This window comes from Adelges cooleyi, unplaced genomic scaffold (genome assembly GCF_023614345.1).
Source record: "Adelges cooleyi isolate 19-005CV unplaced genomic scaffold, UGA_ACOO_1.1 ACOO_flye_CR_arks_rails_tigmint_CR_PRNA_1, whole genome shotgun sequence".
Taxonomy (NCBI): Eukaryota; Metazoa; Arthropoda; class Insecta; order Hemiptera; family Adelgidae; genus Adelges; species Adelges cooleyi.
In genome coordinates, this window is record NW_026095751.1 from 3,169,873 (window position 1) to 3,190,945 (window position 21,073).

Consider the following 21,073-nt stretch of genomic DNA (forward strand, 5'->3'; position numbering starts at 1 on the left):
ATCATATTTTTTCGGTTATCTAAAACCCAATAGCCGATAAAATTCGTGTTTATGCTCGCAGTGTCCGGTAATACCATTTACCACACCGAATACAATATTATGAAAAACCTATTTATTTGAACATGGATGTGTTATTTGGCAAGAGGTCAATCGGAAAATCTGTGCGTGCGTGCGTGCATCACGCTGAACGTTACCAAGTATATGAACCCACTGTATTCTTTCAATATTTTCTTATTACGGTTTTTGTTCTTTTGGCGAACATATCACGTTTTCAGTTGTAATTTTGTGTTTTTTGAGTTCGGCTAACGTCTGAGAACACCCGACGGTGGAGGGAGCTTCGCCGGACAAGTACATTCCAGAAGAAGACGCATTTTGTGTAAACCCAGTTCGTTGCTACACGTTGGGCAGAATATCTTCGAAGACCGAAAATTCGCCTATAGCGCGTCTTTGACGCCGGAAACATCTACCTAGACAACAGGTGGGTCCTTTTCGGGGGCTTATGGCGCCCTCGAAGTCACCGAACCGAAGCGAAATTAGGAAGAAAAGTATTTTGTGTATGAGTGAGTACAAGTCGTTTTTCTGTACGAATAACACATCGAATACCAGCGCTTTTAGTATTAGCAGATAGGGCGTGACACGGCGATTACAACGCGGGATCGCGCGTCTCTCTAGCAGCGCTCCCCGTCGAATTAGAGCCCTTAGAAAGCAAATTTGAATAAATTTTCCCAGCAAAAGTCGATTGTTGATTTGCATAGCAACGGCCGCCGACGGCCGGCTATCAACTTAGCAACCTCAAATAGGGTTACTATTTCGGATAAGGAGATGTCTTTTGGGCAATCCGACACCGGGAATTGATAGTGGCGATAGTATTACCCGTTAGGGAGGGTTTGAGGCCCTAGGACCACTCTTAGACCGATTTATCGACAAAAAATACTATTTTACTCGAAAAGTAGTAGTTTATGTTCATTTCGATGACCGTTTTTGTTGAAATAAAATCCTTATTCAGAAGCGTATCAAATAATAAAAGGGTTGAATAAGTATAACAAATAAAATGTTTAATATCAATATGTGTACACGTATAAGTAAAAACGACGACTGTCTCCCAATTACAATAATTAAATACTCGGTATACACGAAATACAAAATATGCTTACTAAGAATTTTATCGAATGGAGAGCGGCCAAGTCCACATCATCGGTCAAGTTGCTTGTAGAGGAATTTACAAAGAGCACAATTTGTGCATATGGCGCGATCTAGCGATCAAGCTTAAGATTACGTACATTTTTACATTTTTTTTTGTCCAAAATACAAAAAACATCTTATATAAATTTTAAGTATATTTATAATTTTACCTCATAAATAAAATCCTTGTAGTTATACGGACCGCAATGCTATAACATAATATCACTGATTCAATGTTTTTCCAGAGAGATGAGAATAAAACTAAATTGTTTGTTATGTTAGATAAGTATATAGAAAATGTACGACGACGGGAAAATATTGAGTTGGTTTGTGATAAAAACAAATGTAATAAACTCATTAAAAAACAACAATTTACCACCACACAATTTATAATGAAATTCACTTAGCTGCACTTCATTTTCATATAGATGTAATCAAGTTCAACAAACCGAAATATTGCGGAATATTGGTCGGGTATATTTTGAATAATACAAGGGAATATGGGTTATCGTGCGTAGTACAATAAATCTATATTATTACGTTGCCCTCGAGCAAATGTAACCATATCACGCCTTGATTTTCAGACAAGACATCATCAAAGATGAATATCAAATTAGCTAAAGCTTCTTCTAAGCACCAGATCTTCCTTAGAACTATTCATACGGCTTTATTGAATTTCTATACAAAATATGGGTATTTTACGTCACTATAACACTATAATCTTAATATGCAAAAAAATATCAAAAAACAGTATAAATAAAATATATAAGCAACGAATATTTTTATAATCTCGATAAAAACTGTTTATTATTAAATACATTCCATTTTTTAACAATTTGGAAATTAGTAAGGTTTGAAAAATATATATTTTAAACAAAACAATTATGGCATTATAAATGAAGTGATTACTGTGATTTCTGATTCAAATTATTTTAATTCGGATAAAAATGGCCTTATTCGACTATCCAGGTCTTTTACGTCTACTTGCCAAAATTCATCTTCAATGAACTTATATGCGAAACCTTCAACATCGTTTGCATCCGATAAAAAGCAATGATCTTCATCAACAAGTAAAGTATAAATAAAAGATTGTGGATACTTAATACTTCTAAATAAACCTGCTAAACGACACATCATGTACAAATCCCAGAAAAGTGGATCGTTTTGACCTAAAAAAAAAAAATTAACGAATTTAAATAATGTATTACTAATTTTCTTTATTCGCAAGACAAAACTTTACACATTAATACACTTGTATAAAAAAACATAGAAAAATAAAACAACACAATCGCTTTCCGTATCATAAAAGCATGTTACTTTTCTTCTTTTACTTTTTGAAATGGGAGGAACACTATGCCGTCTTTTGTAAAAATGTCTACTCTAATATAAATAAAATTGGTTAAATAAAATTGACATTAAGTCCAAAATGAATCTATAGGAAATTAAAGTTTTTACCGAAAAGATAAAATGTTATCTTAATTATACTAACTAATATCTGTATAGTAGAAATAATATTCAAAGTATCATGCTATGTCAGAGAACACTAAATTTGTGTATTACTATTTATATTTTATTACTATATTACTGTATATACTATACTATGTAGGTATATTTACGTATTAAATTTGTTATAGCTTCTAAAGTAATTTCTCTTCTTACTCTTCCCAAATAAGGCAGGCCTTAATAACAAATACAAATTTAATTAATTGCTTGCGATTGAATTGCATTAAATTTAAAAGAACTGTAATATCGTCAATTTTCGCCTAATTATGCAATTATTATTAAAAGGAATTATAGTACACCGACAATTTCAAATATAAACTCCTATCCCATTAATTAATTGAAAAAAATACCTAAAAATATAATACTCAAAAAGAATAATTTTTAGAACATAATTCAGTTGTAACCTTTATATATTGTTGTGAATTTTCCCTATTAAACACCTTTGAAATTAATTGACATAAAAACACATCCCATTAGCAAAGACAAATAATTCTAATCATAATATTACCAATCATTTGTAAAATATATAATAATATATTATTTTATATAAAAAAAAATTGTAAATCAATTATTTTCATTGGTCTATATACAAAGTCTATAGTGGTTTAAAAACAATTACATCTCAAAATTAACAATTACCATAAGCATGGATGATTCTATTTCGTGGTGCTGCTATAGGATTAATTCTTCTCTCTTCTAAAACACTGACTAAATTTTCTGCAAAAAACATAAAATACAAATTTGATATTAGGTAATAAAATATAAAACAAATAAGTTGCTTGTGATAGCATCGCGATACATCTTAAATTACCGTAATTTTACCAATTTGTGTACAACCTGCCATTAGTACCTAAATCATACTCTTTTTACACCTCCCTTTTTTTAATTTAGCTATGTGAATCAAAGTCTGAGTTAATTTATTTAGCCCCATTTCAACCTTTTAAAGAGTATTATCAGTTTTTTAATACCTAATATGCCTCGGTAATTAAAAATGGCAGAACATATAGACTAATGAACTGAACTAATATCAGAAAAATTCCTGTATGCTTGTAATTACCCAATTTCATTGTAGGTATTTCCATACGTCCTGTAACCAAAATATAAAATACCAAACAGTTATAAAGTTAAATTTTTTTTTTTTTTTTAACTGTATCTATTACATTAATCATAAAATTGAAAAAAAATTGTCAATTCAATTAATATAAGATAATATAAGAAATTCTAGTAGCCTCATTTGAATTAACGATTTGGAAAATGTTAAAGCGATCATCAAAAAACATCAGTTCCAATATCTATTATGGCATTTTACAATAATAAGTCTTCTTTTTTTTTATAAATATTGTCAAAAATTTGACTACATTTTATGGTATTAAATATTCCATTTGACAATAATAACTGAAACGACAAATTGAAATGGATATAAATGTCGCACTAAAATTTCGACAGTTAATTATAGATCATACAATTCTTAGCAGAATAATGAAGTGTTAAATGAAAAAAAAACTTTAGACAAAAAATATCCTTATTTATTCTTAATTTAAGAAATAATTCGATTAACCTATATACATTACGTCTGGTAATCTAACACTTAAGGAACATTTACGACTATTGAATAAACTCATGTTTACTTTTTTCGAAATAATCAGCCGGTCGATTCAGATTTAGACTTTGAATTGGAACATGCTCTGTAAAAAAATAATATGTAACAATAATTCAGTTAAAAAAAACAGTTTTTTTAGTTTATCTATAACAGTTACTTTAAACTGAGATTGTTTAGATTTTATAATCAATATAAAACATATTGCAACTAAAAATTATATTTAAAAGTCAAGTTTAAGTTAAAGATTTCAATTACTGTCGGTCGTCAAAACTAGAAGCAAAAAACATGTATCTTATGACTTTTAACTCAAATAAAATATAGAAAAATATTGTTCGTTTGAAAATTTCATGTTGGTGTGAAAATATTATCTACATGCGTACTTTACAAATGTATTAAAAGTACAAATAGACTATAATGAAAAAACTTCTAGTAGCCCCGTTTGAAAAAAAAATTTAGACAAAGTTATAAATGTTATCAAAACATCTATTGGATTTCAACTGAATTAAAAATATTTATCATTTATAATTGGAACTTTTTTATAATAATGAAATATTTTTTTGTACAAAACGATACATTTTTTATTTACCTGATGTTAACTTTTTCTTTCTTGCGGCTTCCATAATTTGCTCGTACTTTCGCCTATCTAATATTCAATATAAAATCAATTTTAAAGTAAGTTATTTCTAATGATAAAAATCAATATTATAAATATATGTTTACCTTTTAAAAAAATTATAAAAAAAAATAATTTTTAAACTTTCTCTATAACAGTTACTTTTAACTGTAATTGTTTAGATTTAATTAAGCAGTATAAGCTATTGTACAATTGTCAAATTTGTTATTACCTGTTACAGCAAGGATTTCTAATTGTACCATTTTCTGGTACTTTAACTTTTCTAATGTTAAAAATATAAGCAATTTTAATGTAAATCTTTTCTAATGATAGAAATAAATAATATAATTATATGTTTACGTTTAAGATGTACTATTGTTTTACCAACAGGAACTAGTTTTTTAATTTCTGAAATTGAAATAAAAACGTGTTGTACTTAATAAATAAAAAATTCTATATTTAAAAATTGTAGCTAAATGTAACACTTTTGATTTCTGCTATTAGTAAGTATAAACAACATTAGTCATTATTTATTTTGATATAATAATTCACCCGACTGTAGAAAAATAGGATACTGTTAGGTAAGTAATAATAATAGGTATGTATGTAAAAAAGTGTCAGCTGTTTTTAACACAAAATACCAATATTGATAGAAAAAAGGTGTGTTATAACACATTTAGTTATTATACGGTATAGTATAGGATTATTTACGACTTATAACTAAATTCATGATTACCTTCTTCGGGAACAGTGAACGGATCAAGGTTTAGATCTGGAATTTGATATTGACTAGGGCCTGTAATAAAATATTTAATAAAAGTCGATAAAAAACAGTTTTTTTTTTTAATTTCTATAAAACAGTTACTTTAAACTAAGATTGTTTTAATTGAATTAAGCAATGTAAACTATTGTACAACTATTATACAACAAAGAGATAACCTTGTCAGTTTTGACGTGGTCTCATTGTTTACAATGACAGTAATATGATATATTGAAAATTTCAGCTTTTATATTTTGCCCACAAAAAATTACAAAAATGTACGTAATCTTAAGCTTGTCACTCCTGGTACACCCTTCGTTACCTACTCGTAAAATAACTAAATTAAATATTATTACTTTAACAACTAATGTACACAAGTATACCTACGAAAGTAATGAAAATAAAAAGAAATACGAAAAAGTAGTAAAACCTTATCGGCCGCCGCAACCCTTTCTTCATAAATAATATAATGACACATTTTACGCAAAATACATGTGTATTTCATAGTACCCTGGCACCCACATTTATTTTTCACCCAAAAAATCTCTATCGTTACCTATGTCGATGACGCGAAATCGTAACTAGAATTTTGCACATACATTTCGGAATGACCCCAGCTTAATATCATATTTACGTTGATATTTTGTACTTATGAATACCAAATAACTATGTTGAAATAATATATTCATACAATTTTAAGAAGATAATTACCTGGTCCTTCCAATGTACCATCAATATTCTCTGTAATTAACATAACTCAGAAGTCTCATTATATACTATAATCTATTATTCTATAATTATTAAAAAACTGTGTGGGTCACGGGACCCCCAGTAAAAGGAACGTTATATTATGTTGGATTTTCTAAAGGCGTTAAAAATAAATTCAAAAACTATATTGTGGCTAATGGCCTCGAACTCACTATAGCGCGTGCCCTACTGCAACTTAAATGCGTAAAAAGTTAAAGGAAAAAAAAATACCTTACTTTATACTGTACTGTTATTGTGTTGATCTACACTGTTTAAATTGGTTTAAACTATAATAATAATACTAATAATTACCTGCTCCTTTCGTGTTACCATCAATATTTTCTGTAATTAGCATAACTCAAATTTATTATTTCATGACTTATATATATTATAATCTATTATTATATTCAGCATGAATGACGTTACTTAATGAATATCAAATAACTATACTGAAATATGATCATAAAATGCTAAGATGTATTCTTACCCTTGAGGAATATTTATGAGTATCGAATAAATTCATGATTACCTTCTTCGGAATCTGGATCAAGATCTATAAGTGGAATTTGATTTTGACCAGGTCCTGTAACAAAATATATGATAACAGTCAATACAAAAACATTTTATTATCATTTCTCGTTTCTCATTTATAGTTACATAAAACTGAGATTGTTAATTTGGATCTTTCCCTTATTTCAATTATGAGTGCTTAATTTTGTGAATTAAGGTCTAATAATTAAACTAAAGAATGGGCAAGAAGAATCTTTAATATAAACAAATTTCTCAAAAATATGGTAAAAATATAAAAGGGAGTAATAAATATTAAACATTGACACTATAAATACTCCAGTATGTAATATGCGAATAAACCAACAGTCAATTCCGAGGAATCCATCGAAATAAATAGATTACCATAGATACGTTTAATCTGATAATCTTACCCTTAAAGAATATTTACGACTATCGAATAAATGTATGATTACCTTCTTCGAAATCTGGATCAAGATTTATAAATGGGATTCGATTTTGACTAGGGCCTGCAATAAAATATCTAATAAAAATAATACAATAAAAAATACAGTTTTTTATCATTTCTCTCTAATAGTTACTTAAACCCCCGTGTGGGCCTCGGGTTAAAATAAGGCCACGGGCTGTCCGCCCTATCGTAAAAGGCGATTAATAGGAACACCGAAAGTTTCCCGGGATAAGGAGACTCTTTTACAAAGTTAATGGCTTTCGAGGCAGATGAGCTGTGTTCTAGAGTTGGGAAACCTGCTCTAAAGGCGGAGGAACCACGGAAGTGGTTAACGGCATAAGGATGTAGAAGGCAGAGGACAACCACTACATTAAAGATCCTACGGGATAGTCTTTGTAAAATCATTCATGGCAATGCTCACAGCTAAATTATTTTCCGGAGTAAGTCCTTCATTCGGATCTCCTGGGAGGACAGTTATGAGTGCGGACAAGAATGATGAGTCAATCAGTTTCAAGCAACCTTTGAAAATAGGTACCTTGAATGTTAGAACAATGGCACAAGTAGGCAAGTTAGATAATGCTATCCAGGAAATGAAGAGGATGAAAATATAAATTATGGGTATAAGAGATGAGATTGCCTGGATCAGGGGATGTAGAATATTTTATTCAGGCAGAAGCAAGATTTGAACATGAACCCTCGCTCCAATCGAAAAGTTTCACTATTTAGCTGGATGTGTTAGTGGTCGTGCTGCAATTGTTGTGAACTCATTAAGAATAGTAGATGCCAATTATCCAATTGTATGACAGAAATTAAATGAACAATTTGACAATCCTCGGTTAGCGGCAAAAATGCTAGTTGATAGTGTATTGAATTTTCGAAAAATGGAGAATGAATCGGTAACTGGATTAGTGGAGTTTTTATACGTCTTTGATAAGTCACTCCAGTCCTTAAAGGCAATTGGTATGGCGGATTTGCCTGGCTTTGTGTTGTTTGTTCTTGCTAATCGGACGTTGTCTCAATCGACACGAGAACTCTTTGAGAGAGATAATAAAGAGGAGTTTCCTACCGTCGACAACTTGGTCCACTTTGTTAAGGCCCGAGTTAGGGTGTTGGAGAATTTGAGTGTTCCAAATAATACCGGGAATAGAAATAGAACCAGCACAACGGGACCAAAAAAGGCTACAGGTTTAGTAGCGACCAATCAAGGTACACAATCAAAAGTAGGATGTCCCTCGTGTAAACAGAGATAGAAGTATGCGTCAAGTTCCTGAAAATGCCGTTTCTTAAACGTCATACGTTAATAACGAGTTTTCGTCGGTGTTTCCGTTGTTTGGGCGCGGGTCATGTGTCATCATCGTGCGAGGCGAAGAGTTTATGTAGTTCATGTGGAGAAGCTCATCTTCATCATTATACTTTGTTGCATTTTCGTAGGTTTACGTCTAAATCATTGTCTCCCTCTAGGTCGAAAAATAATGCGTCGTCTGACGACGTTTAAACTCGTACACAAGAAGAACCCGTCGTGGTTTCTGCTATTGTTAATTTCCGACCGTCTACAGTAGTTCTAGGAACAGCTTTGGCGCATTCCCGTGACCGATCCGGAAATGCGGTGACTGTACGATTACTCATCGATTCAGCATCCCAAAGAAGCGTGATTTCCGAGTTTTGTGCGCATCGCCTTGGATTATACATAAAGAAATGGACAGTCCCTGTGTCAGCTTTGTCAGGCGTGAGCGTTCTAAAAGTAAAAGTGTTTGCCAATTGTTCTAGTTCACCGCGATAATAATCTGATCCAACAATTGAAGTAAATGCATGGGTATTATTAAAAACCTACGGTTAACTTGCCTAGCACTCAGTTGTCGCCCTCAGTAAAGGATCAGTTCTCACATTTGCCTCTGGCAGATCCCAACTTTGAAGTTCCCCCACTAATCGATTTGCTGATTGGAGCAGACCTGTAAAATAATGTGTTTGATGGGAAACAGTATGCGGAAGATGATACACTTCCGATTGCATACACTTCAGTCTTCGGATGGATTATATTAGGTCCTGTCACTTCAAAGCAACTTTCGATAAATCAGTCATTTGTGGTGTCCCTACTACGTCATTAGTAGAAGAGATAGAAGAGATATTAGTTAAATTTTGGGATATGGAAGAGCCAACGAACATGGAACACGAAGTGACTGAGAATGAAAGATGTGAACAAATAATTAAGGACAATTCGTACAGAAACGAATGTGGTCGAGTTGTAGTTCCATTGCCCTTTCGTGTTTCAAATCCGGAACCTATCCTTAGAGAATCTAGATCGATGGCAATGAAGCGTTGTTTGAATGTAGAGAGAAAGTTATCAACAAATCCTACACTACGTTAGGAGTATCAAAAGTTCATGGCTGAATATCTGCAGTTGGAGCATATGAAGAAAGCAACGATGCCCGGAAAATATTTTCTACCTCATCATGCCGTCACCAAAGAGGAGAACGGGAAATTAAAAATTCGGGTTGGTTTTTATGCTTTGGCACGAGCGCCTAGTGGGCGATCGCTAAATGATTTATTGTACACGGGGCCGAAATTGCAGAATAATATTACAGAGGTATTATTACGATTCCGACTTCCCAAGTTCGTTTTCTCAGCGAACATTTGGAAAAAGTGTCGGCAAATCCTTATTTGCCCGGAACACTGTGCTTTTCAACATATACTTTGTCGCGCCCATTCTGATGAAGAGCTGGTAGAATACGAATTACTTACAGTAACGTATGGAACAGGCCCGGCGCTCTATCTTGCCATCAAAACGCTTCATCAAATTGCCGAGCCCAACCAGGATATGTACCCGGAAGTGTACGAGGCAATTATGCATAACACGTATGTGGATGATATTTGTACGGGAGAAGATTCTCTAACTAGTGTTTTAGCACTTCAACAAAATTTAATTAAGGCGTTACAGGCATACGGTTTGGAACTGAAAAAATAGACAAGTAATTGTCCTTTAGTATTAGAGCGCATTCCCGCTGCTGATCGATGTGAAATGAAGGTATCATTCGACGATCCAAATGACATTTATTCGTGTACTAAGCTTACACTGGGACTCCGTTCGGGATGCTATAGCTTATCATGTTTCACCAGAGCCGAAGTTTCCTATTTTCTTGCCCAAAGAATCTCATTTAGGTCTCCTCATTTTACGGCATTATCTTATATATTTTTTACATGCAGGACCAAGATTGCTCTTGGCAACCGTGTCACGTATGTTCTGGACAACGTCAGCTCAACGTGAAATCCACAAAGTTATTAAACGATCCATGACTTGCACGAAATGGGCGGCAGTTAACCCTCAACCAGTGATGGCCGATTTACCAATTCCCAGAGTCACACCCTCTCCACCATTCTGTCATGTCGGGATTGATTATGGTGGTCCGTTCATGATGAAGGAGAGCGAACGCCGAAAGTCCAAGCAATATAAGGCTTATATAACTTTGTTTATTTGTGTAGCCACGAAGGCTACTCATATTGAAACGGCCACCGAATTGTCAACAGATGCTTTCCTGGCGGCTTTAAGTCGTTTTATTGCCCGCAGAGGAGTTCGCTCTGACGTGTATTCGGACTGCGGAACAAATTTCACTGGTGCTGATAAGCAACTCCAAGTTCTAATGAAGGAAGAAGAGGCACAAAGTCTTATTATAAAAAACACGACGTGTAATTGGCATTTTAACCCACCGGCAGCGCCCCATTTTGATGGGCTATGGAAAGCGGGTATCAAATCCACCAAACTATTGATGAAGAAAACCGTCAGCCCTCACGTTGGGGACAAGCATTTTGGTACTCTGTTGTTGTTGTGGACAAGCTATTTTGAGTCCTCCTGTTGTTGTTGTTGGTTGGGCGTCCAAGCAATTGTGGTAGTCAAGTCCGGTGCGGTCCTGGGAAAGCGGTGATGACCAGTTGGTTTTGGATGGAGTTAGAAGTGGACACCAGGTTAGTTAGGCATAAATTACAAAATTGTTCAAATCTTTTCACTTGTGTAAAAAAAAGCCAATATATATTTTTTGTTATATATATATGAGCTTATAATTTCTTCCCTCAATCACCTGTCCTATTGACGGTATACTATCGGTCAACTTTACACCGAATTAGTTGCCAAACAAATAGATTACCATAGATACGTTTTATCTGATAATCTTACCCTTAAGGAATATTTATGACTATCGAATAATTGTATGATTACCTTCTTCGGAATCTGGATCAAGATCTATTAATGGAATTTGATTTTGACTAGGGCCTGCAATAAAATATCTAATAATAATAATAATCCAATAAAAATAAACAGTTTTTTATAATTTCTCTATAATAGCTACTTAAACCCCCGTGTGGGACTCGGGTTAGAATAAGGCGACGGGCTATCTAGGAAATGAAGAGGGTGAAAATAGAAATTATAGGTATAAGCGAGATGAGATGGCCTGGATCAGGGGATATAGAAAAAGAAGGATATAGAATATTTTATTCAGGCTCAGCAGAAGGAAGATTTGAACATGAGGTTGGGGTATAACATCGAAGAATGTGGGACGAACTTTATACCAATATGAATATTAGACAAATATATGCCCTAACAGCAGCAAAAGTGCGAAAGAAGTGGAGCTATCAGGGTGTCCAAGAGGTTTTTTGGCGTCTTCCTAAAAGCAATCTTAATATTATAATGGGTAATTTCAATGCCAAATTGGGGGAAGAAGTGAAGACAGCTTTCGTCGGTCTTCGTGGACTTTGAGAAAGAAATGAAAGAGGTGATCGGCTAGAAATGTTTGCGGAAGAAAATGAACTTTTAGTGCTTAATACGTTTTTTCAATTACCACCAAGAAGACTCTACACATGGAAATCGCCAACAGATAAACCAGAAAAAATGATCCGCAACCAAATAGATTTTATGATGGTGAATAGAAGATTCAGAAATAGCATCACTTCAGTTAAAACTTACCCAGATGTGGACATTATGTCTGATCACACACCTTTGGTGGGTATCATAAAATTAAGACTTAAGAAGATAGAAAGGAAGACAAAGCCATATTTTAACATTGCAGCTTTAAAAGATCCTTCGGTAAAACAGAAGGTGGGAGTAAAAATATGTGAACAAATCAATTAGTTAAAACAGGGTAACAGTTATCAAGAAGACGTTATGGTAACGAAATGGTACAGAACATAAAGAAAGAATTCTTAAAAACCAATAGAGAAATAAAGAAGCCCTGGATGGCAGAAGAAATTTAAGACCTAATAGAAGAAAGAAGAAAACATAAACAAAGTAATTTGGAATATAATAGATTTGATATACTTATAAGAAGAAAAATTATAGAAGCCAAGGAAAAAGAAGCTATGGAGATATGTGTAGAGATAGTGATATTGCAAAGCAAGTATGATAGTTTTAATGTTCACAAAAAAATAAAAGAGGATACAGGAATTCAAAAAACGGCATCAGAAATAACTTATGGATGAAGATTGTATGGTTATCATTGAACAACAAAAAATTAAAAATAAGTGGAAGGAATACCTGGAATACCTGGAAGATCTGTTCTATGATCTAAGACCTAGCGAATGCTGCTTTGAAAACAAGATAATAACAGATTCAAAGATATTGACCACTGAAGTTGAGACCGCAATAAAAAATATGAAAAATGGAAAAGCCGTGGGACCTGACAATGTGGAAGCCGAATTCTTGAAATTGATAAATGAAGAAGGAATAAAATAGATTACAAAATGTTTTAATAATATTTATCATACAGGAGATATACCAAAATAATGGCTAAAATCATAATTCATTGCATTACCTAAGAAATGTGAGGAATACCACACCATAAGTCTTATGAACCATATTCTTAAGTTATTTTTAAAGGTCATCCATAAAAGATAATATAAAAAGTGCGAAGAAAAAATTTCGCCAACCCAGTTTGATTTTACTAAAGCTGTGCGCACTAGAGAGGCATTATTTGGAGTGCAAGTTTTGGTACAAAGATGCAGAGACGTAAATTGTGACGTTTACGCATGTCTGATTGGTTATGAGAAAGCCTTCGATAGAGTCAAACATGAAAAAATGATGGATATACTTAAAGAAGTTGGTCTAGATAGCAGAGATTTAAGAATAAGATGCAACCTATATTGGAATCAGTCTGCTTGCTTGAGACTAGATGGAGATACAACCGAGCATGTAAAGATACTACGAGGTGTTATACAAGGATGTATCTTTTCACCCTTAATTTTTCACCTCTATTCTGGGAAAATATTCAATGACGCTCTAGACGGGATAGAGGAAGGTATACAATTAAATGGAGCCAGAATCAACAACATTAGGTATGCGAATGACACTATAATTTTAGCCGTCAACATTACTGAACTGCAAACCTTAATGGATCACATAACACAGCACAGTCATCAGTTTGGACTCAACATAAATGTACACAAAACAAAACAAATAGTTATTAGCAAGAACATTATAATGGAGCTCACATTTATGTCCATCAAACCAGAATAGAAAGAGTGGAACAATATTGCTACTTAGGCACCATGATAAATGAAAAATGGGACAAAACTCAAGAAATAAAATATCGTATAGGTAAAACGAGAACGACATTTAATAAAATGAGCGCTTTCTTCAAAAGTCATAACTTATCTCTTAAAACAAAATTGAGACACATAAGATGTTATGTGTTCTCTATGCTGCTCTACGGTGTGGAATCCTGGACACTGAATGATGCCATTACGAAGAAGATAGAAGCATTAGAGTTATGGCTGTATAGAAGAATACTAAAGATACCGTGGACTGCCCGGATTACAAACGCCGAAGTTCTTAAGAGAATAAATAAGGACACTGAGATAGTAAACACCATAAAAATAAGAAAGCTCCAATTCCTAGGACACATAATGAGGAATGAGAGTAGGTATTCAATACTTCAAGCCATTTTGCAAGGGAAAATATATGGAAAAAGAGGCCCTGGCAGAAAAAGAAAATCATGGCTTCATAATTTATGGGAATGGTTTGGAAACAGCTCGTCAGAGTTGTTTTGCGTCGCACCCGACAGAGAGAGCATTGCTGGAATGGTCGCCGACATTCGAAATCGGATAGGCACCTGAAGAAGAAGAAGTTACTTAAAACTGAGATTGTTGAATTTAAATTTTGCAATAGAAACTATTGTACAACTTAAATTTCGAAATGACCCCAAGCCCCAATAACATATTTATATTTTGTTAACCATTGATTCCTTTTATGTCCGTGTGTAGTATTCAAACTCCTCCTAAACGGCTGGACAGATTTTTATGAAATTTTGTGTGCGCGATGAAGTTTATTCGAGAATGGTTTACATTTACGATTTGATCCGACAGAAAATTTTTTTAATTTTGAATTAATTAATATTAATTTATATGATTATCAATATTATCAATAGTTATACAGTATGAAAGTGTGTGGGGCACGGGTAAGAACGAAGTTCACATATCACATGGTTATGTTATATTATGTTGGATTTTCGGAAATTGTTAAAAAGAAATGCAATAACTATAATGTGGCCAATGGCCTCGATCTCACTACAGCGAGTGCCCTACTGCGACTATCTACGTAAAAAAATGTAGTGAAAAAAAATATGTTACTTCATACTGTACTGATATTGTGTTGATCTATACTGTTTAGATTAATTTAACCTATGATAGTTTTTAACTGATCTAGCTGTCTACTTTATGTTTAAGCTAATATGAGATAAAAATTAACAAAACAAAAAACTAGCATAGCTCAAATCAGTGCAATCCAAACAATTATAGTTTAAAAATGTATAGTATAAATTAAATTCCATCATAACCAGCAACGTAACTTAATTTGTAATTTCATCACAATAACTATGTGGAAGTATAATATCATATATTACCAACGGAAACTGGGTTTTCATTTTCTGAAATTAAAATAAAAACATTTTTGTGTTAAAATAGTAATGTTGTTTATCTTAATAATAAAAATACGTTGTAAACAGGAAAATGTTATTAAAAAAAAACAAGATTGTTTTGTAAACACTCGTGCAATTTGTGCGCGTGTACAACTTTGTATGTTAATATAAACAGCATTTGATCTAAGGGGTTTGATCTCATTCTATCTGTTCAGTTAATGTATTTTACAAGTGTGTTATTGTTTCACTGTTAATTATATTCTATGTAATAATATAATTTATTATTTTAATTACTATATGTGTTTATATGTATATGCACCATACTTAATGAATATCAAGTAACTACGTTGAAATAATATCAGAAAAAACCTTAGTTATTTTCTCCGCTCCTCGGAAAAACATTGAACCATGGATATATTTTATCATTACGGGTCCGTATAATCATAACAATTTTATTTGTATGAAGTAAAATTAATAAACATTGAAAATTGACGGCCGCCATTGTCGCACTTCCAAAGTACCAGGGTCATATGTTAAGTTTGCTATGCATTTCTCAGCAGCTGCAGTGTATGATAATTTATATGAGACGCATGCCACAGAATAAATTTAATCAGAATGGAATCATTGATAGTTAAACATAGGAAATCTAGGACGCATTATCTATGACCTCCGGATGTTTTCTCAGTGGTTGTTCTTTTATTATTATATCTATATCTAGTATATAAATATATATAATTCATTCATTTCGGACCACACAGAAAATGGCTGCCGTTTTTTATTTACACAATATATTTCCATTCTAATTGCATTTTGCATTTATTCTGTGCGCATACCGTCAGATCAATACCTATTATCCCATCTTATTCTTAACCTATTGAAAACTAAATGTGTTTAAAATGTTTAGAATGAACTAATTTGCTTATGTTATTATGTTAATAAAACATACTAGCGTCCTATGCGTGAAATGTGTATTTATATATTATTTGAAAATAACCAAGCAACCCAACAAAAGTGTCCTAGCAATCGCGAGTGTCAGCGCATTATATGGTGGCGGCGAAAATGAACACGTGCGTAGTCCAGGACCCTTGTGCCCATATTTATTGTTCATTAAATAATCTCGATCTTTATGTCCATAACACGAATTTGTAACATGAATTTCAGAATGACCCCCAGCCCAAAAACATATCCATGTTAAAAAACCAAGCTCATTGTCAGGTCTAAACCAGCATAGCCTAAACCCGTGCATTCCAAAACGGTATAGTTTAAACATTTAGAGTATAAATCAAGTTCTGTTATAACCAATAATGTACAAATAAAGTACAGTTCTAGCCAGTGCAGTCCAAAATTGTACAGTTCAACCCAAGTTCAATGATAGAAAAGCATAAAATTAAAATTAATGAATATCAAATTTTACCATCAGAATCTGGGTAAACTTCTGAAATTTAAATAAAAACCATTTTGTACATTATAAATATCAAATAATTATATTTAAATATGTTCATGAAATGTTAAGAAAAATTATACCTTTTGCTTCCAATGCAACATCAATTGCTTCTGTAATTAACATAACTTAAATTTTTTATTTCATGACATTACATTGTATTATTCTAGTTTAAAAAAACTGTCGCAGGATCTCCAGTGAGAACGAAGTTAAGGTAACATTGAAGTACGTTTGATTTTCGGAAGACTTTGACGAAAAATGCAAAAAGTATAGTGTGGCCAACGACCTTGCACTCGCTTCTGCGTGTGTCCTACTGCGACTAGTCTGCGTAAAAATGTGGAGCAAAAATAATAATTTTTTTTTCTGCGTTCACTTTCCTTGCTAGCACATAGAATATACGGGTGTTAAGAATTTCATGTAACACCTATTTTATGATGATTCACTAATATTTTAAAATAATAATAATTCAAATTTTATTTTTCAGTCGCAAGATCTAGGGGGATGGAGTACCGTAAAACATGTGATATATTTGTATAAAAGGTTTTGGTAACTATTACCCGGCACTGCCATCATTAAAGACATTTTCGCTGAAATTAACATAACACAAAATAAGTATTACTATAAGACAATAGATACAAATTGTTGTTCTAATGGAAATAATAAGACGGGAGTCGTGTAGGAAACAAATGTTACTATTAATTCGGTAAAAGCGTAATTGTATTTATTGTAATAAAATCGTTGAATTGAAAAAATGTAACTTGGAAAATAAAACATAATGATTGGATGACATTAGGAGGATTAACAAAACCATTGTTTTGTCAAAATAATTCCATTTAAAATTTAGAGTAACATATTTTATGTTATTTTAAAATATTTTTATCTTCTAGTACGATTTATCATTTATATATTCAATGTTTATTTATTAGGTATATAATTTTAATTACCAATTCCATACACTTGATAATTTTCAATAACATTTTTAATTATTGCCGGCATGAGTTCTAGAAAAAACAATTAATGGTTGAGTAAAAAAAAAATCTAGAATAAACTTATTATTTTTATTTAGAATAAATAAATTTGTGGATTTACATAAAATAATAAATAATATACAAAAAATACCATGACCATAAAAAAATAATACACCTCACAGCGGAATTATTAATGGTTCATAGTAATCAAGTTTTAGTAAAATGTTTTATAATGGACTTAAGTTCCAGTTCAACAAAGTGTTTTTATTTTTTAGCAATTCTATTGCCTCTCGAGTATTAAGTTTATTTTAGTAATTTTTCTGTTTAAATAGTCACTGTTGTAGCCATGTGAACTTCAATAAAAATATAGATACTGCTTCGTCAACAAAAATGTAATTTATCTGATTTTTATAAGTTAAGTAGTTACTTCGTGTTTACTGGTATTATAATATCATTCATTCTTAATCTCAACATATTACAGAAACTACTGTTTTTAATTTAAACACTATTTGACTAGTCAGCCAGGTATACCAAAAACATTAAATTGTATTTTTTTTTTAGATATTATTTATTATTTTAATTTAAAACAAGTTTTACCTTTAGCTTGCTTAATTTCTTTGTCTGTGATAAATTATAAAAAAAATATAAAACATAAAATATTTTGTTTTATAAAAAAAAAAGCATACTGACTTGTTAAAATAACCTCCTTCATATATTCTTCTGTAAAAAAAACGTTAGATATTGATTTTTTTAATAGATTCTACTACCTCATATAGGTACGAGTAAAAATTGAATAATTACCTAATTTAGTGACCAAAACATTTCCAACCAATGCAAATGATATTAAAATACCTAAAAGTTTCATATTTTATCTGCTAAAATAAGAATAAACAATTAGTCGGTAATTAGTCGAGAAGATGTTGGTTTTACAATTATTATGACGTGTTTGTTATTTTTCATTTTCACTTGTCTGGACTAACGATATCTTTAAAACAGCCGAAGCAATTACTTTATAAGCAACTTTATAGATCAGAAGTCGTAGCAGAAGTCAAACATTAAGATTAATAACAGATAATTGATGCCAATATAGAAATAGTAAAAATCCAAGTACATTTTAAACCAGTACATTCCAAACCAAGTACAGTATAAAATAAGTTAGCAATGTTGGATCAAATCAGTTTTTAAATCTCAATATGATTTTATCACATTCCGCAAATTCGCATCGATGCATTCCCTTGTACTAAAAGCACAGTATAATAAATTACAGTACCTAAACTAGTTCTATATGATTTACCATAATATAACAGAAGTTTATATAAATAGGTACCTTATATTTTGTACATTTGAAATATATTCAGTTTCATTAAATTGTGTTAAGGAGCTTAGCAATTTGTTTTAATATTTGTATTTTGTGTATACGTATTCATTTATGATTTGCAAGTGAGACAATTGTTTTTCTTAATAGTTTTACATAAGTCATTTTATTTTAATATGATATAAATCGTGGGACACTTGAATACACAAAAAATGATAAAACTTTATTTTTAAAATCGAGAAAAACACCCGATAACCCCACTTATAATTTTACTTGTAAAAAATTCCTATAAACCTTGTAATCGCCACCTCAATATGTTCCACTACCACTTTGCCCCGCCTCACTGTACTAGCTTTCCTAATTTAACTTTTGTTTTAGACTTTTTAATCAAGCGTATTGCTATTAAGCAGATATAATATTACATTTATGTGTAATCACAAAATATGTTATACGGTTTAAGATGCACATATAGTCATTAAATAAGTATTAAACCTAAAGACAACGTGTACAAATTAAAGACATGGTACGCATTAAAGTCAGTGTACCTATGTAATTTTTACACGTTATTTTATTAAAAGTTTAACACAGGGTGATCCAACTAACGTAAGATACTCGTTTTCTCTAAAAATATGAATATTTTGAAAAAAACAATTTTTCCCTAAGCTTTTAGGTACATATTTTTCTACATCTTTCAACATTTTTAAACTATTTATCACCAATCCTTATAAGCCAAAGAGGGGAGTTTTTGTTTTTTTTAAACGGCAACAAATGTTTTTAATAACATGAATTTGTAGACAAAAAATTAAAAAATAAGTCAGCGTTTGAATTTTGATTTTTTATTTATTTGTTCATTTGTTATAATTTTACAAAATAAATTTTCAAAATATTCTTATTTTCAGAAAAGTTGAGTGTCTTACATTAGTTGGATCACCCTTCATATTTCGTTTTATGAATATTCAAAACAACAGTAGAAAAATTATATTAAAATATCTTACACAAATTCTAGAATAATATGTTTAAGGCGGGAATATTGTCAATCTGTGTTATAAATAATTTTATTTGAGAGAATTTATATAAAAGGATAGTACAAACTATAAACATAATAAAGCTAGTACCGTAGGATTGAAGCACGAAGTATAATACTTGTATATTATATTATAGTTCCGTCCTAGATCTACCTTCGATCTAGTTTTTAGATCTAAATATCTAAAACTTTGCTTATAAAAGAGAAATAAAGAAAAAATTGTATCCCTTTTAGGGGAAATAGTTTATGATATTTGTTTGGTTTGACAGTGTTTATGGGTAGTACTACGTTTAAAGAATATTACATAGACATTTAAACTAATTCATTAGTAAAAAAGTTATAGAGCATAGTAATTTTAAATCAAGTTGATTTATAGAGTTGCTACATGAAGAAATCGGATCAACGGTTTAAAAAATCATATCGTGTGTTCAGACACAAAAAAAAAACCTATAAAATAAATTAAAATAAAAACCCAATAGTATAAAATATACAATACCTTCTCAGTTCCGCGTCGACGATAATAATTAGTAAAACAAAATAATGTACAAAAAAATTGTACTTACAATATCAGAAGATGGTTAATAGGTATATACTAAGTAATAAACTTCAACTACTAAAGTACGAACATTCATGGGCAAAATAACAATTATTGATGTGTTTGTTAAATTTGTTTAAAGTAATTTTTTCGCGACACTAGGATGGGCGTTTATGTCGACCGAAACGGTGAAAACGAAATAAATTTTGCAGTGCCCATATTCTTTTATGTACACAGCTGGCTTTAGTATTAATATTATTGCAAGTTTACATTACACTGACGCAAGTTCGCAATTTTCTTTTCAATCTTATTAACACATACCATAGCATTTTTTTTTAATGTTCTATAAAAATTTCTACTCGAAAATCAATCGTTCTTAAAAGAATATAGTATAATATACAATTTTTGTAATTTGGGTTTGAAAATATATAATTGACCTACAATCGCAACACGACACTACTCGTTTCCCAGATAACTTCTCCGGGACATTATGATATCCGGGAACGCTGCGGTC

The 21,073-nt window shown here is 31.5% G+C and overlaps 1 protein-coding gene across 5 annotated transcripts; it reads right to left on the bottom strand.

Annotated features, from left to right (window-relative positions):
- Positions 1 to 1,961: 1,961 nt before the first annotated feature.
- LOC126837640 (uncharacterized) lies at positions 1,962 to 20,734 on the bottom strand. Of its 5 annotated transcripts, XM_050571613.1 has the most exons (23): positions 20,521 to 20,734; positions 18,487 to 18,560; positions 18,376 to 18,405; positions 18,283 to 18,306; positions 17,662 to 17,718; positions 17,275 to 17,304; positions 16,801 to 16,830; positions 16,691 to 16,711; positions 15,262 to 15,285; positions 11,589 to 11,642; positions 7,389 to 7,442; positions 6,935 to 6,988; positions 6,718 to 6,747; positions 6,370 to 6,399; positions 5,635 to 5,694; positions 5,259 to 5,306; positions 5,131 to 5,181; positions 4,872 to 4,928; positions 4,314 to 4,370; positions 3,743 to 3,772; positions 3,325 to 3,402; positions 2,799 to 2,861; positions 1,962 to 2,351 (listed from the first exon to the last, which is right to left on the bottom strand). In XM_050571613.1, exons 2-23 carry the CDS (start codon positions 18,548 to 18,550, stop codon positions 2,110 to 2,112), a joined length of 1,188 nt encoding a protein of 395 aa, XP_050427570.1. In that variant the 5' UTR covers positions 18,551 to 18,560; positions 20,521 to 20,734; the 3' UTR covers positions 1,962 to 2,109. The 5 variants fall into 5 exon arrangements, with proteins under 5 accessions (XP_050427570.1, XP_050427702.1, XP_050427627.1 ...); XM_050571745.1 differs by lacking the exon at positions 7,389 to 7,442; XM_050571670.1 differs by lacking the exon at positions 6,370 to 6,399.
- Between the last annotated feature and the right edge of the window lie 339 nt (positions 20,735 to 21,073).

Bases quoted from the DNA above. Each gene is read 5' to 3' on its own strand.
- LOC126837640 (XM_050571613.1), bottom strand. From the start codon at position 18,550: ATGAAACTTTTAGGTATTTTAATATCATTTGCATTGGTTGGAAATGTT. The intron at 5,307-5,634 runs GTAATCATGAAT...TTTCAATTTCAG, and splicing joins GTTCACTGTTCCCGAAGAAG to AAATTAAAAAACTAGTTCCT. The intron at 5,182-5,258 runs GTAAACATATAA...TTTTAACATTAG, and splicing joins AACAATAGTACATCTTAAAC to AAAAGTTAAAGTACCAGAAA.